Below are 13,390 nucleotides of genomic sequence, written 5' to 3'. Positions count from 1 at the left end.
AGAGGTCCTGTCTGACCCAACACAGCCTTATTCCTTCATAGCAAGGTAGTGAAATAAACCCTTTTCTTCTGCCCACAGCCTGACTGGCTGGTGCCCAGCTTCCAACAGCATCTGTGGAGTCCAGGGTCAGTGCCCTGGCTTGCCAGGAGAGCCTGTAGCAGGGAGACTTGGCTTCTTCTCGGCTTTGGGTCTTCTCTAGTGCACCCCTACATCCCTCCTGCCAGCCCAGTGTCCCCACCGTGCTCCCAGTGCAGAGCTGTGACAGGAGAGCCACTCACAGGAGAGCTGCTCCTCTCCTTGTGCTCTCAATATTTGGCAGCACAAACATTTTAAGCCTCAGAGGGAGGGTGCACTGAGCCCCCCTGGATGGTTTGTACATGGTGCTGCCCTTCTCCTGCGACACAAAGAGCTCAGAGCCCAGGGCCACGAGCAGAGCTGGCTTTGTCCTTCACGTGGGGCTGGCACAGGGGGCGCAGCCATCCCCTCCTGGAGCACAATGGGCTCAGCTGATGTGTGCAGCACTTCATGGGGAAAAGCAGGTTGGCTTTGATTTTTGGGCTCCTTTTTGTCTTGGTGAGCAGAAGATTTACACATTTTTCTGTGGATAAAAAGCTCTATGGTCTTTCTCTGTGCACCAGAGATGACAAGGTATTGTGCTGCCCTGATGGCCTCTGTCTTGATATCCTCAGGAATGTTTGGGAAGGGTAAGAGAGGCCAGGGCAAATGGTCTGGAGTGACTTACAGTGGGAGTTTCAGTAAGGGAGCACCAAGCAAAATCTCTGCAGCACTAAATGTGTTTTTTGGTTTGCTGAGCCATGTTTCTGTCACTCTGGGTGCCACAGGATCGTGTGTGGTTGTGACCTTTCCCAGCAGCAGTAATGATCCCCAGTGCCAGTCCAGTACCTGCCTTTGGCGCTGCTCAGTGCATTTATTTCTGAAAGGGGGGGCTCCTGCCCAAAGGTGCTTTCCCCCAAAAGCTCAGTGGGTGACAGGAGCCAGAGGGTCAGAGAGCTCCTCATGGCCCTGCCCACCTGGGGCAGAGGAGCAGCACAGGCACCCCCAGCACGGAGCAGCCTGGGCTGAGCTGGGCTCTGGCACTCCCAGGAGCAGCTGATGACTGGGTACATGGGCTGTTCAGGTTTGAACTGGGAACCAGGCTGTCTCAAAGGCTTGTGAGACTTCACTAAGCTGTTCAACCAGGATGTGAGCTGGGAATTAGGAGCAGGTTCTCCTCTGCCTCTCCAGGAGGGACTCACAACTGGTTTTGGGTCCAGCTGGAAACATTTTCCAGTCTCTGGTGAAGTACCTCAGCCCATCCACACATGACCCAGTGGACAGGACATGATCTGCCCAGCCCATGGAGCCAGCCCAGCTGCCATCCAGCTGCTCTGCCAGTGCACTTTGACCAGAGCAGGGCAAGGGTGACACTCACTGCTGGGTGCCTTTGGCAGGGGGGATGCTCAGCTCTTCTGCCCTGACCCGTGGCACCCAGCACGGGCTTGCTTTGCCCTCTCATTGCTCACCACCAGCTGCAAGAGCTGAGCATTTATCTCAGCCCCATTACTGCCAATCTCCCCCCTGTTTATACACCCATAATTCACAGGCAGAAAACATCTTTTATTGCAGAGGTGACATTTGAACCAAGGGAGGTATTGGTTTGCTGGTTTTTTTTTTTTTTAATTAGTTTTTAGTCAGTCAGCTCGTTTGCTCCAGCCTCTGCTCCACATCTGTGAGTGCAGCCTTCTCCATCCAGCTGAGAGGGAATTATGTGTGCAAGAGGAGTCAGGGCTCCCTTCCCAGCTCCCAGCTCACACTGCTAGCACTGCGTGCCTGCTGCACACCCAGCTGCCTGCCCGAGGATGCTGCACCTCAAAGTCCAGTTCCTGGATGATTCCCAGAAGATCTTTGTAGTTGATGTAAGTGGGTATCCTATTATCATATTCTTACTGATTTTTTGGTGTTAATTATTAAATCATTGCTGCTCTGAAGGATTGCATGGTCTCTGATAGCTTCTGGTTTTCAGCTTTAAAAAAAACCCAGCAAACAAACAAGAAAACCAATCTCAAATTCAAAATGAAGCTTTCTAGAACTAATTGGTAAGTGTTTTTTGGTATCAATATACTCCTGTGCTCCCCTGTTATTGGCATTATTTATGAAAAAGGAGGAATGGCTTTTACTTACCTGACGTGATCTTCAGTTAATCAGTTAATATTAAGTGATGGTCTTGACAAGTGTTGAGTTCTCTCATTTGTCTGGCTGCCAGTGTAAACATTCAGCAAGGAAGAAAAGTCTGGGAACAGAATAAAAATAGCATATTTATCCAAGTTATCCCTGTTGAGAAACATCTGCACACATCTTCTCCTGGGCATTCAGCTGAAAAAGAAAACTGTGTGGTTTTGAGAATAGCTGAGGAAAAAAACTCACTCTGTCTTATTTTCTGCATGGCAGTGTCCCACAACACATTGTGATTAATGTCGCATTTTACAAAATGCTAGCTCTGAACTAGGTTTAAAATATTAAGTATTAATATCTATGGTGTTAAGTTTATGCATATGTGTATAGATAACTGAAAGCAGGTATGTCTTGTCTGTGTGTTAGAAGCATCTTTTTACAAGTGTGATTGCACATTTACTGTTGGTTAGTGTTTAATAATCACAGTAGCTAATTGAATTAGCTAATTCAAGTGGATTTGTTCTGGTACTTACCTGCATCTCCTGTGGGAGCAGAGTGTTTAATATAAAGTGGGTTTTTTCAAGTTCTGTTGCTTTTCTTCTGTTCTCTTCTGTGGTTTATAGCACAGCCAGAGAACTGCTCTCCCAGATGCCCAGCTCCATTTCTTTGTGACAGTATTTTGCACAAAAGAGGATTATAGAGCAATTCCATGCCTTGACACAGTATGGAAGTTGTTTGATTTAGTTTAATTAATCTATCCTAGTCCAGGAGTCAGCTTAAAAATGAGACTGGTCATTTTAAAATGCCTCTCCCTCCTCCCCCCATTGATTAAATCAGTCATAGTGAGACACAATTCAAAAGATGCTTCTCCTACAATGTTGCTGCATTTTTTTCCATCTCTGTTTTCTTATTTGCTCAAAAGGCAGCACTATAGCTCTGCACGACATGTTATTGCAGCAAATAGCTTCCATTAGAGGAACTCCTGGTCATTTCCTTTTTTAGCATGGAATGGTATTGGAAACCCCTTTTAGGCATTTCATGCATTTGCTGCTCTGTGTGGGTACAATAAATGAGTGGCTGAATTAGTGACTTCTCCAGTATAAAAGGAGTGCTTTGGGCTAAGTTTTGAGCAGATATTTTAAGCAACTCTTCCTAAACCCCTCCTGACTTTGGAAAGCTCTTTTGAATGAGGAGTACTTCAGTATAATGGGAGGGAAAGGACAAAAGAGAGAAAACACAGAGGGCTGAGTGCCCCTGCACCTCACACTCAGTGTAAACATCTCTACCTGCCTCACATGGGTGTCACAGCTGCCAGCATGTGCAGCAGGGTCTCCCTTCCTGCTTGCATGAGAACAAGTTCCTCTGCTGGTGCTGGATGCTGTCCCAGGGAGGCTTCTGCATCAGTTGGGACCACTGAGTTCCCAGGGTTTCTTTCAGCTGAGCTCTGGTTCCTGGGATAACAGGTCTGAGCCCTCAGGGCAGGGCAGAGAGGGGCTTGGTACATCTCTGAACGTCCCCACTGTGCCCTCCCTGCTGAACACCCCATGGCTGGGCCTGGGATGCTGTGGGCAAGCCAAACAAGCCCAGAGAAACTCTCTGCTGAGGCTGGGTGAAGGACAGGGTCTCCTGTGGTGGTGTGTTCCCTGTAAAGCTGGGAATTCCTTGCAGGAGGTGTGTGGTGGCACAGGAGTGAGGCCACAGGGAGGCTGGTGGCTTTAGGTGCAGGACACTGTGCTGACGGGGCAGGCATCTCCCAAGGGAGATGGTGGTGGCAAAAAAATCACACCAAATCCCATGAGGGATTTGCTCACCCCTAACCCATGGAGCTGTCTGTAGCTAGAATAGCCTGTCCTATGGGAATGCTGCAGAAATGGGCTTTTCCTTTGGGCTGCAGGTGCTGCCAGAGTCCCTCTGGGGACATGGGGCGTGTGTCCCCCGTGTGCTGCACGTGCTGCTGTCTGCCCCTGGCTTTCTGATTCTGCTCAAGTCCCAGCTGCTTTCACTGAGGAGTGAGGGGCAAGTGCAGCCTCCCCTCTTCACCTCCTGCTCTGGGGTTTCTGCCTGTGGGTGCTCACCTGGCCCTGCCTCATTCCCAGAGGCACCTGTGGGCTGGGGCATGGCACAAACAGCCCCACATGCCATGGCTGTGCCTTGCACTGTGCCCCCCCAGCACAGACCCCACTCCCTCACTCGGTGCAGGGCAGGGCCGATGCTCTGAGCCCCTCTGTACCCCAGGGCTGAGGAAACACTGGCCTCAGCACCCCAAAACCCAGGACAGGACACCTGCAAGCAGCTCTCCGCAAGAGAAAGGCTCTGCTCCCAAAGAGCCCCTGCAGCAGCAGCAGGGCTGTGTCTCCCAGCAGGTTTTCCTGGGTTTGGGGCTGCTCCTGTCCCTGGGCACTGCTGCCCTTGGAGCACAGTGGGTTGCTCCCAGCAGACATATGGTAGGTAATAACCCAGTCAGAAATGCTTGTCTTTCCTGGCTGCCTGACAAAGGCCAAGGCCTTTCATGCTAGAAAATTCTAGCTTGGAAAAAAAACATTTATAATTTTTTTAATTACCCTTGTGATCCAGTAATTTTGAGGAGAGCTGGGAGCGCTGCAGAGCGAATGCTGTTATTATGCTATCACTTTTCTGCAGCCTTTCAGCACAGAGCCAGCAATTTCATCCCAGGAGAAGCCCTGAAAGGTGGTTATTAGTGTGCATCACCAGCAGCAGCCAGGTCCCTCCCATCCCTGCTGGGGACAGCCACTGCCACAGGGAGCTGCAGCCAGTCTTCCCCTCCATCACCCCACATGTGATCATTTAGCAGCTGTCTAACCTGGCCTCTGCTCCAGCCTGCTTTTGCAATAACCATTGCTTCTCTTTGCTCTGCTTTTCACAAGCTGATGAAGGCCTGTCAGGGTTTTGTTGGGGTGGGTCACTGCCATTTTAATTTTTGGTGCTTTCTGGAGCAATTTCCAGAGTCAGGGGCCTCCTGGTTTGTTCTCCAGCCAGGTCCTACAGCATGGCAACAAGTCAAGAAAACACCCTCCAAGTGTTTCTGTTTACTGGGAATAACTACAGCCTGGCCTCCCTTATCAGCATGCAGCACCACTTAATTCCTATTGCCAAAGCCCAGGGATGACTCAGAGCCCTGGGCACAGGATCTCTGGCCCTGTTGCTGTTAATTACCATGAACCATAATGGCAGCTCAGCCCCAGCTGTTGGGACACCCAGGCTCCCTGCACAGGTTTGAGGCTGCTCCCGTTGGCTCTGGATGAAGCACGTTGGCCATGGCCGGCCCTGGCTCGGGCAGGTGCCTCTCCTGGGATCACTCACTGCTTTGCCAGGGACAGAACTGCCCAGACTGTGATAGTTGTGAACAGTGAGTCAAAACATGGTTTGTTTTCTCTTGCTCTCCTTTCTGGTTTAAGTTCCTTAATAAAGGAGAGAAGTGATGGGAAGGAATTTGATTTCCAAAAGCATACAGCTGTCCTGTTGTACATGCTGAAGCCAAGAGCATTTATTGAGTAAGATTCTGCTGCTGCATGGTCAGGAAAGGGGTGCAGGAAGGGAGCTGAAACTTCTCCCCAGCTCTCTGAAATCCCATCACTGCTGCTGCCAGCATTGCCTAACCTGCTGCTTCTGTGCTGTGCTTGTTTGCTAGCAAAAATCCTGTGGGAAAGGGCTCTTCAACCTCACCTGCAGCCACCTGAACCTTGTGGAGAAGGAGTACTTTGGGCTGGAGTTTCACAGCCAGGCTGGGAACCAGGTGAGTGCAGCTGGCAGCGCCTGCATGGCCAGGGATTGTCAGCACCTCCCTGGAATCCCAAATGGAAAATTAAATAGAAAGTTTTGCCATGATGGCAGGAAAACCCTGGGAATGGGAGTCAGGAGGGGAGCCACAAGCCCCAGTGATATCAACAGCTCATGGTCTGTCCATGGCCAGCAGGACACTTGTCACAGCAGCCAAGCTGGCCAGCATCTTCATGCTGCACTTTACCATGCTGCTGCTGCTGTTTTTATTCACCATCTCTTGTGCTGTTTATTTACGCAGCTTTTATTTGCCTCATTTCAGGTCTGGTTGGAACCACTAAAACCCATAACAAAGCAAGTGAAAAGTAAGTATTTCAAGAATGGAATTCTTATAAATCATTACCTGTGAGAGTCTAGCACAGACACATTCATGCAGTGTTGTTTCTGAGGGACAGGATCTCTGGCTTCCAGCACTTAACCAGGCTCATTTTAGAGGGTGAGGCTGGGCAGGATTGTTTACAAAGACACCTCATTCCCTACAAAATCCCACAGAAACGCCACTGCCTTTGCAATCTGCTATCTGCACCATTTTAGGCTGGAGTGTTAATAACCTGACAGCTTGGCAGAGGAGCAGGGTGGCTGAGTGCCTGTGTGGCCGTGCTGGCAGCGTGACAGGCTCTGCTCCTGCCTGTCCTCCTTTTCCCTCTGCAGCTCAGAGTGGCCCAGGCACCTGCCTGAGGCAGGGTCCCCCTCTGCCCTCAGCTCCTCCCCAGCCCAGAGATGCTGCAGAGCCTGACCTGAGTTCAGGCCCAGCCTCCTGTGCCATGGCCAGGACCAGGGTTACCTCAGTGCTGCTTTCAGGCCTCTCTCCATCCCCACAGCATTTCCCCAAGTACACGAAGGCTGGGAGGTGACTGAGAGCCTGGGGCCATGACCCCAGATTTGCCAAGGGGAGGCTGCAGAGCAGGGTTTGCATGAATTTCCCTGAAAGGGGAAAGCCTGATAAGGATCCTTCCCTTTCTGGGTGCACCACAAATGGAATTGTTGCAGGCACCTCTTTCCTTCACCTTCTGGCCTGTCCCTCTGAGCCATCCCAGGGTGTTCTGTGACAGTGCTTACATAATTGCCTCCCTCCCTCCACACATTTTGCCTTGGGCTTGGCTGCTTGTTCTCACTCATCCCACAAAAATCCCTTTGCCCAGGCGGCCTCCTATGGAGCTGTTGCATCCCAAGAGCTTGGAGGGCTGGGTTTAACACGCAGCCCCAGTGATGGCAATCACACCAAGGCTCTGGCCAGGCTCCCTGGCACCATTTCATGAAAACCTCTTCCAACAGGGATTTTTGCAATTTAAAGAATTGCTGGGACATTTTTCTCTTTAGTATTCTTAAGGTATCCAAATCTCTGTTTGCATTCATTGGTAATACTGGGGCCTGGGCAGGCTGGTTTTGGGGGGACAGGCTGTAGTCCCTGATTTGTAAGGGTCCAGATAATTTACCCTGTAAGGAGGCAGCATGTGTGAAGAGAGTTGTAAATGTTCTCAATAGACATGTAAAAGAAAACTTATGAAGATGTTGTGTTTTAAGATCCTAAGGAGGTTCTTTTCAAATTTATGGTGAAATTTTTCCCAGTGGACCCCGGCCACCTGAGAGAAGAACTGACCAGGTACAGTGCTTGTTTTATTACTTTCTTACCACACAGTTCTGTGTTTTTGCAGTGTGTTAATTCTTTATCTTCATCCACCCCAGCCTGTCTGTGTGCAGTGGTTATCCTAAATATCCTAAGTATTACTCTTTACAGAATAAAAACAGAGAACATATTTTCTTGATCCTCTGTTTTAAAACACAATCCACTGTCTTATGAGGCTGCAATTTGTTTACTGCCAAACACTTTAACAGTTGGGCACAGAGTCTGACTGCTCAGTCTAGCTCCTGCCTCAAGCAGTGTTCTGAGAGAACAACTTTAGTTTTATTTTTAAAAATGACTTTGTTAGCTTCTACAATTTTAGAGAAAGCATTGCAAACAGGGACTAAGAATAAAATCAAGACAGTACTTATGCAGTACATCAGTCCCAAGAGAGGCAAATGCCCTCCAAAACGGAAAGGAATGTTAATTTTGAAATCTACTAATGAGCATTTCACTGACAGGGACGTGCTGGTCCTACTGGTGCCCAGCTGCAGGGGCTGCACGCTCATCCTGTGACCCTGAGGATGTGCATCCCATGAGACTGGGAACAGGCACAGCCCTCGAGGCTCAGCCCAGCACCCAGTTCCCCCAGGGATGCTCCTGTCCCCCTCCACAGGTACCTCTTCACCCTCCAGATCAAGAAGGACCTGGCCCAGGGGCGGCTGCCCTGCAGTGACAAGAGCGCGGCGCTGCTCGTCTCCCACCTGCTGCAGTGTAAGGGCAAGAGAGGAACTGCGGGGCCAGGGCCCCTTCCCTGGGGATGGGCTTTGGCCGTGCAGCCAGGGCTCCCCCCTGCCCCGACCCCTCACAGCCTAATCCACGCTCTCCCTGTCCCCAAAGCCGAGCTGGGCGACTTCCACGAGGAGACAGACCAGCAGCACCTGGCCACGCACAGGTACCTGCCCAACCAGGAGTACCTGGACAACAAGATCATGCACTACCACCGGAGACACAGGTAAGGGCTGCTCCACACCACAAACCCCCTATGGACCTCTGCTGGCACGATGCTCCCACCAGCAGGCAGGGCTGGCAGTGGGGTGGGTGTAGAACGGCTTTTTCAGCCCATTTCAGCATCTCCCTTCTCACTCATGTCCTTCCTGTGCGCTGTGTCTGCAGAGGGAAGACGCCGGCCGAGTCGGACGCTCAGCTGCTGGACGTGGCCAGGAAGCTGGAGATGTACGGGATCCGCCCCCACCCCGCCAGCGACGGCGAGGGGACACAGATCAACCTGGCCGTGACACACATGGGGGTGCTGGTGCTGAGGGTGAGGGGACGCAGATCAACCTGTGACACACATGGGGGTGCTGGTGTTGAGGGACACAGATCAGCCTGGCAGTGACACACATGGGGGTGCTGGTGCTGAGGGTGAGCCTGGGGCTCAGGGGTGGCCTCTCCAGCTGCAGGTGACCCTTCTCCCCTTTGAGCACCCCAAACTCTCTCTTCCACAGGCCATGGGGGTGAAGGGGATGCTGTAGGCCTCAGCCCCACCAGCCCTGCGTGCCACTGAAGGTGCCCCAGCCCTGCTCGCCCTTGTCCCACGAGCGTGGTGGCCGTGTGAGCAGCACAGGTTCCACGGCTCTGTCACATGTGCTCACTGTGTAATCTTCCAGTGAAAATAGCCCCCCACGTCTGTGCAATTACATAAGGCTGTAATCACAGCAGAGCTGGGCAGTAAATACAGACTTCCTCTCCGCTCCCACAGCAGCTGATTTCAACCTGGGAACATCTTGTCACAGCAAAAAAAAAAAAAAAAACAAACCAACAAACCCAAACATAAAACCTAGCTGTGGGTCTGCTGTTGGTAATTAGTGCTGCCAGACCTGGTTATTTATTCAGAGCCATAAACACCCCTCATGCATGATTAGAGCATCTGTGAGCCCATTAAAATCTGGGCTCTTGCAGAAAGCTCAGAGGGTCCTGGTGCCACAGAGTTGGGTAATGTGATTTTTCCTGGTTCTGCCATGTGGCTACATCTAACCTTGTGCAAAATGATAACAGAGTAATTAATGTGTGCTTGCAGCCTGCTTAAAGCAGGTCTAAAGGTGTAGGGGTGAGCTGAGCACTGCTACACTTCCCAGCAAAGGAGGGGAGAATATTATTTATTTGGGGCACTGATTTTGCCTTAACTCACATGATATTTGAGCTGGTACAGATAGGACTCCCTCCCTTAACCTCTCTGAAGTTTGTCTGGGAGTCCTGGATTTTGCAAAAAGCTTCAGCAGGCAGAGTTAAGCCCTGAACCTCAATTTCTACTTGTAGAACCAGCTGATGGAGAGTCAAACACCAAACCCCAGCACCCCCAGGAGCTGCATTGGAGTCTGATGCAGTGTCCTGTGAGCTCAGGCCTTGGCCCAATGCATTTCTGTATTTACAGGTTGCTCCATCCAGCTGTAATTGCTGTGTTTGTCCTTGCAGGGCAATACAAAGATCAACACCTTCAACTGGTCCAAAATTCGCAAACTGAGTTTCAAGAGGAAGCATTTTCTCATCAAGCTCCATGCAAACATCTCTGTAAGTACCACGCCATAGGCACTGCTGGGCTCAGGAGCAGACAGCTGTGGATGGAAGGTCAGCCACACAAAGTCCCCAGTTCTGAGCAAAATCCATTCCTGCTGCTCATGATGGTGCTCCTTCTTGAGGGCTTCTCCTGTGTCCCCCCCTCCAGTGCAGTGCCTGGAGCCACTGGCAGCCCATATGGCCCCTGGGGGATCAGGAGGGCACATGGCAGAGCTTGTGCCATGCTCCTGACCCCATCTCTGGCACACAGGAGCTGTGCAAGGACACGCTGGAGTTCACCATGGCCAGCCGGGACACCTGCAAGGCCTTCTGGAAGACGTGTGTGGAGTACCACGCCTTCTTCAGGCTCTCTGAGGAGCCCAAGTCAAAGCCCAAAGCCCTTCTGTGCAGCAAAGGTTCCAGCTTCCGCTACAGGTAAATTCCCTGGGGAAACCCAAGCTGCTGGGGCTGGGAAGGTCCTGGGGATGGCTCTGAGCCTCCTTTATATGTCAGCCCTGTCTGAATTCGAGGGGCTGAGAACAGCTACTTCTCCTGGAGAGCCCCCTACCTTAGTTCTGCTGCATCCCCTCACAAGGGGCACAAGGGCTGGGGCTGATGGTGCTGCTCACGTTTCTCCCTCCATGCTGCAGTGGCAGGACTCAGCGGCAGCTGCTGGAGCACGGCAGGAAGGCTAAGATGAAGAGCCTGCCCTTCGAGAGGTACCAGGGACATGGAGGGGGAGAGGCTCCTGAGGGGACTGGGGAGAGGGGAAGGGGCCCTCCTGGCCATCACCTACCCTTGTTCTTGTCCTGCAGGAAGCACTACACGTCCCGCTACGATGAGAGGCAGTGCCGCTCCTCCCCGGACCTCCTGACGGATGTATCAAAGCAGGTGAGGCCCCCTGGCATCAGCAACAGCTCTGTGCCAGGGCCTTGGCATTGCGGGGCCAGACCCTCAGTTCTGGGTGCTCCCTCCCACCCTCTCTGTGCCCTGCCCAGGTGGAGGAGCTGCGCCTGGCCTACGGCAGCCGGGGCTCCTACCACGCCAACGGCGTGCACGGCTCCGAGCCCACCCTGGACAGCCGGCGCCGCAGCTCCACCATGGAGGTGACCTTTGCTGCTGAGCTGGAGCGCTCCAAGCCCGAAGCATCCCCCACCTTCCTGCCCCATTCCAAGAGCTCCTCTGCCTTCCCCCTGCTCTACGCCGAGCTGGAGATGGAGCGGGCGTGGGAGCCCATCGACCTCTTCGGAGCCAGGAATCCCTTGACGTCCTTCCGGCCTCACCACCAGTTCGCTGGGAACAGCAAGAGCACCTCTGTGGGCAACATGCGGGAGGTGAGCGCCCGGCAGCTGGTGTACACGGATGTGCCCTGTCCCCTGCCCGTGGTGGCCCCGGCGCCCCCTGTGCTCTTCTATCTGGACAGGGCGCTGCAGCCCCCGTGGCCTGCACCGGCCCCCGGTGAGGACGTAGCAGGACTGGCCGGTGCAAGCGGCCCCACGGCAGCAAAACCCCCCCGGCAGAGCCCGAGCGGGGCCCAGGCTGGGCAGCTCCATGGTGAGGCTGCAGGCACGGCCGTGGGCACCAGCATGGCAGGGGACAGCAGGTCCCTGGCTCGCTCCTTCGCTTACGGCCTGCAGGAGCAGCCTCCCAAGCGCTCCTGGAGCCAGTCGGACATGAAAACCATCCGCTTCCCCTACGGCTCGGAGTTCAGACCCCTGGGGCCGTGCCCTGCTCTCAGCAGTCGCAGAGGGGGCGTTTTCTGGCACGTCCCAGCCCAGCAAGGGCTGGCCCCGGGGCTGCGGCGCTGCCCCGAGCGGTACCTGGGCAGCAGCACCGAGTCCAGCGACTCTGACCCGGAGCTGCTGGGGGCCGAGCACGGCTCCCGCTACGGCCGCGTGCTGCCCTCGCCCATGGCCCGCGTGCGGCTCTCCTCGGGCAGCCTCCAGCTGGATGAGGAGGATGAGGAGGTGTCCTTTGCCACCAGTGCTGCTGAAGAGAGGATTTCCAGAGGGGCCTCCAAGTATTTCACCTAGGTGCCTGACACCGGCCAGAGGGAGCGGAGGTGGCCGGCGCTGACCCAGGGTCAGAGAATGGTGACACTTCATGTGGTGCAGGTCTGCTTACAGCTTATGAAACATTGATGGGATCGTTGTGTGAGTGCTCTTAGCTATAGAGGACGTGTTAATGGACATCAGGGGTGTGCTCAGAAGTATTCAACCCTTGCACCACACTTGGAAGCTGGTTTGCCTCTGCCACAACACTTTGAGGGGGGGGGTTCTTGTTTCAGCCAGAAGCCAGAGATCTCCTAAAGCCCTGCTAAGCTTCTATGTCCTGCCCAAACTGATGCTTGGAGCTCAGCTGCTGGAGTCTTTATTGAGGAGGAGGAGGAAAAAGAACGAGAGTTCTCACAGAATAGTTTCAGCTGCTGCTTTTCCCAGCTGCAGGGTGGCACACTGGAGGGAAGGGTGTTTCAGGCCCTTCTGGGAAGGAGCAAGATCTTCATGGGGGCTGCTCCTGGAGTTGATGCCATGTGGACAGGACAAAACCCCAGCATACAGCCTGTTTCCTCCACCTGCCTCACCTCCCTCCAGTGCTGCAGGGAGAACCTGGCACTCAAAGGCAAGGCTCTGTGTGGCTGTCTTTTCTCTGGCCAGTTTAGAGGATTATCCTTCTCCAGAAATATCTCAGAAGTGCTTGTCAAGCTTTAGAAGCACCCTGTGGTGAGCACTGGGAAGTGGGTTCACACTCTGTAACTGTGCTTTGCTTAGACGCATCAGCCATCACCCCCTGGCAGCCCCAGCACCTCAGTGCTCTGCTTAAATCTGAGGGACAGAGATGTGTAAGGGGGTTCTTTGGGGTCCTTTGCTTCCCCAATTCTGTCCTCAGATAAGCAGCATGGGAAAAAAGATATCAGGAGCAGGTAGGAATGGAACAAGCAGCTTCTTGGAAGTACTTTTATTTTAAAACTGTTACCCTAAACCTACATTAAATTTACTTGGAAATCTTGAGAATGATGACATCTTCATAAGATTTTAGGGGGAGATCTTGGTCATTTTCTTTAAGAACAATCCTGTAAGTCTTTGTAGGACATGACTCTAAGCAGGGAGACAGGCGAGAAAATCCATGGTGGAGAAACCACTGCAGCCTGCTAGAAGGATTTCAGAAACATGAAATTGGGACAAAGAAGATAGAGTAAAATGTAGAAAGAACTGGGCTTATGGGTCCTGCTCACTCTGCATGTTGCTGTCCTTTGTTTTAGAAGGTGGACAATAAAAAACAGTTGTTCACACTGGAGTTCTG

General features: G+C 52.7%; 1 protein-coding gene across 3 annotated transcripts; it reads left to right on the top strand.

Annotated features, from left to right (window-relative positions):
- The first annotated feature begins 1,695 nt into the window (after window positions 1-1,695).
- On the top strand, window positions 1,696-13,390 carry FRMD7 (FERM domain containing 7). 3 transcript variants are annotated; one of them, XM_074551573.1, is made up of 12 exons: window positions 1,696-1,916; window positions 5,822-5,926; window positions 6,233-6,275; window positions 7,540-7,573; window positions 8,211-8,308; window positions 8,435-8,549; window positions 8,711-8,858; window positions 10,010-10,105; window positions 10,362-10,525; window positions 10,741-10,809; window positions 10,906-10,981; window positions 11,089-13,388. In XM_074551573.1, exons 1-12 carry the CDS (start codon window positions 1,860-1,862, stop codon window positions 12,121-12,123), a joined length of 2,040 nt encoding a protein of 679 aa, XP_074407674.1. In that variant the 5' UTR covers window positions 1,696-1,859; the 3' UTR covers window positions 12,124-13,388. The 3 variants fall into 3 exon arrangements, with proteins under 3 accessions (XP_074407674.1, XP_074407673.1, XP_074407672.1); XM_074551572.1 differs by having other exon boundaries at window positions 7,495-7,573; XM_074551571.1 differs by having other exon boundaries at window positions 7,495-7,573; window positions 8,211-8,549; window positions 11,089-13,390.

Source organism: Zonotrichia albicollis, chromosome 14, assembly GCF_047830755.1.
Source record: "Zonotrichia albicollis isolate bZonAlb1 chromosome 14, bZonAlb1.hap1, whole genome shotgun sequence".
Classification (NCBI taxonomy): Eukaryota; Metazoa; Chordata; class Aves; order Passeriformes; family Passerellidae; genus Zonotrichia; species Zonotrichia albicollis.
The sequence above is the reverse complement of the archived record's forward strand: the minus strand, read 5'-3'. Positions and strand labels throughout refer to the sequence as shown.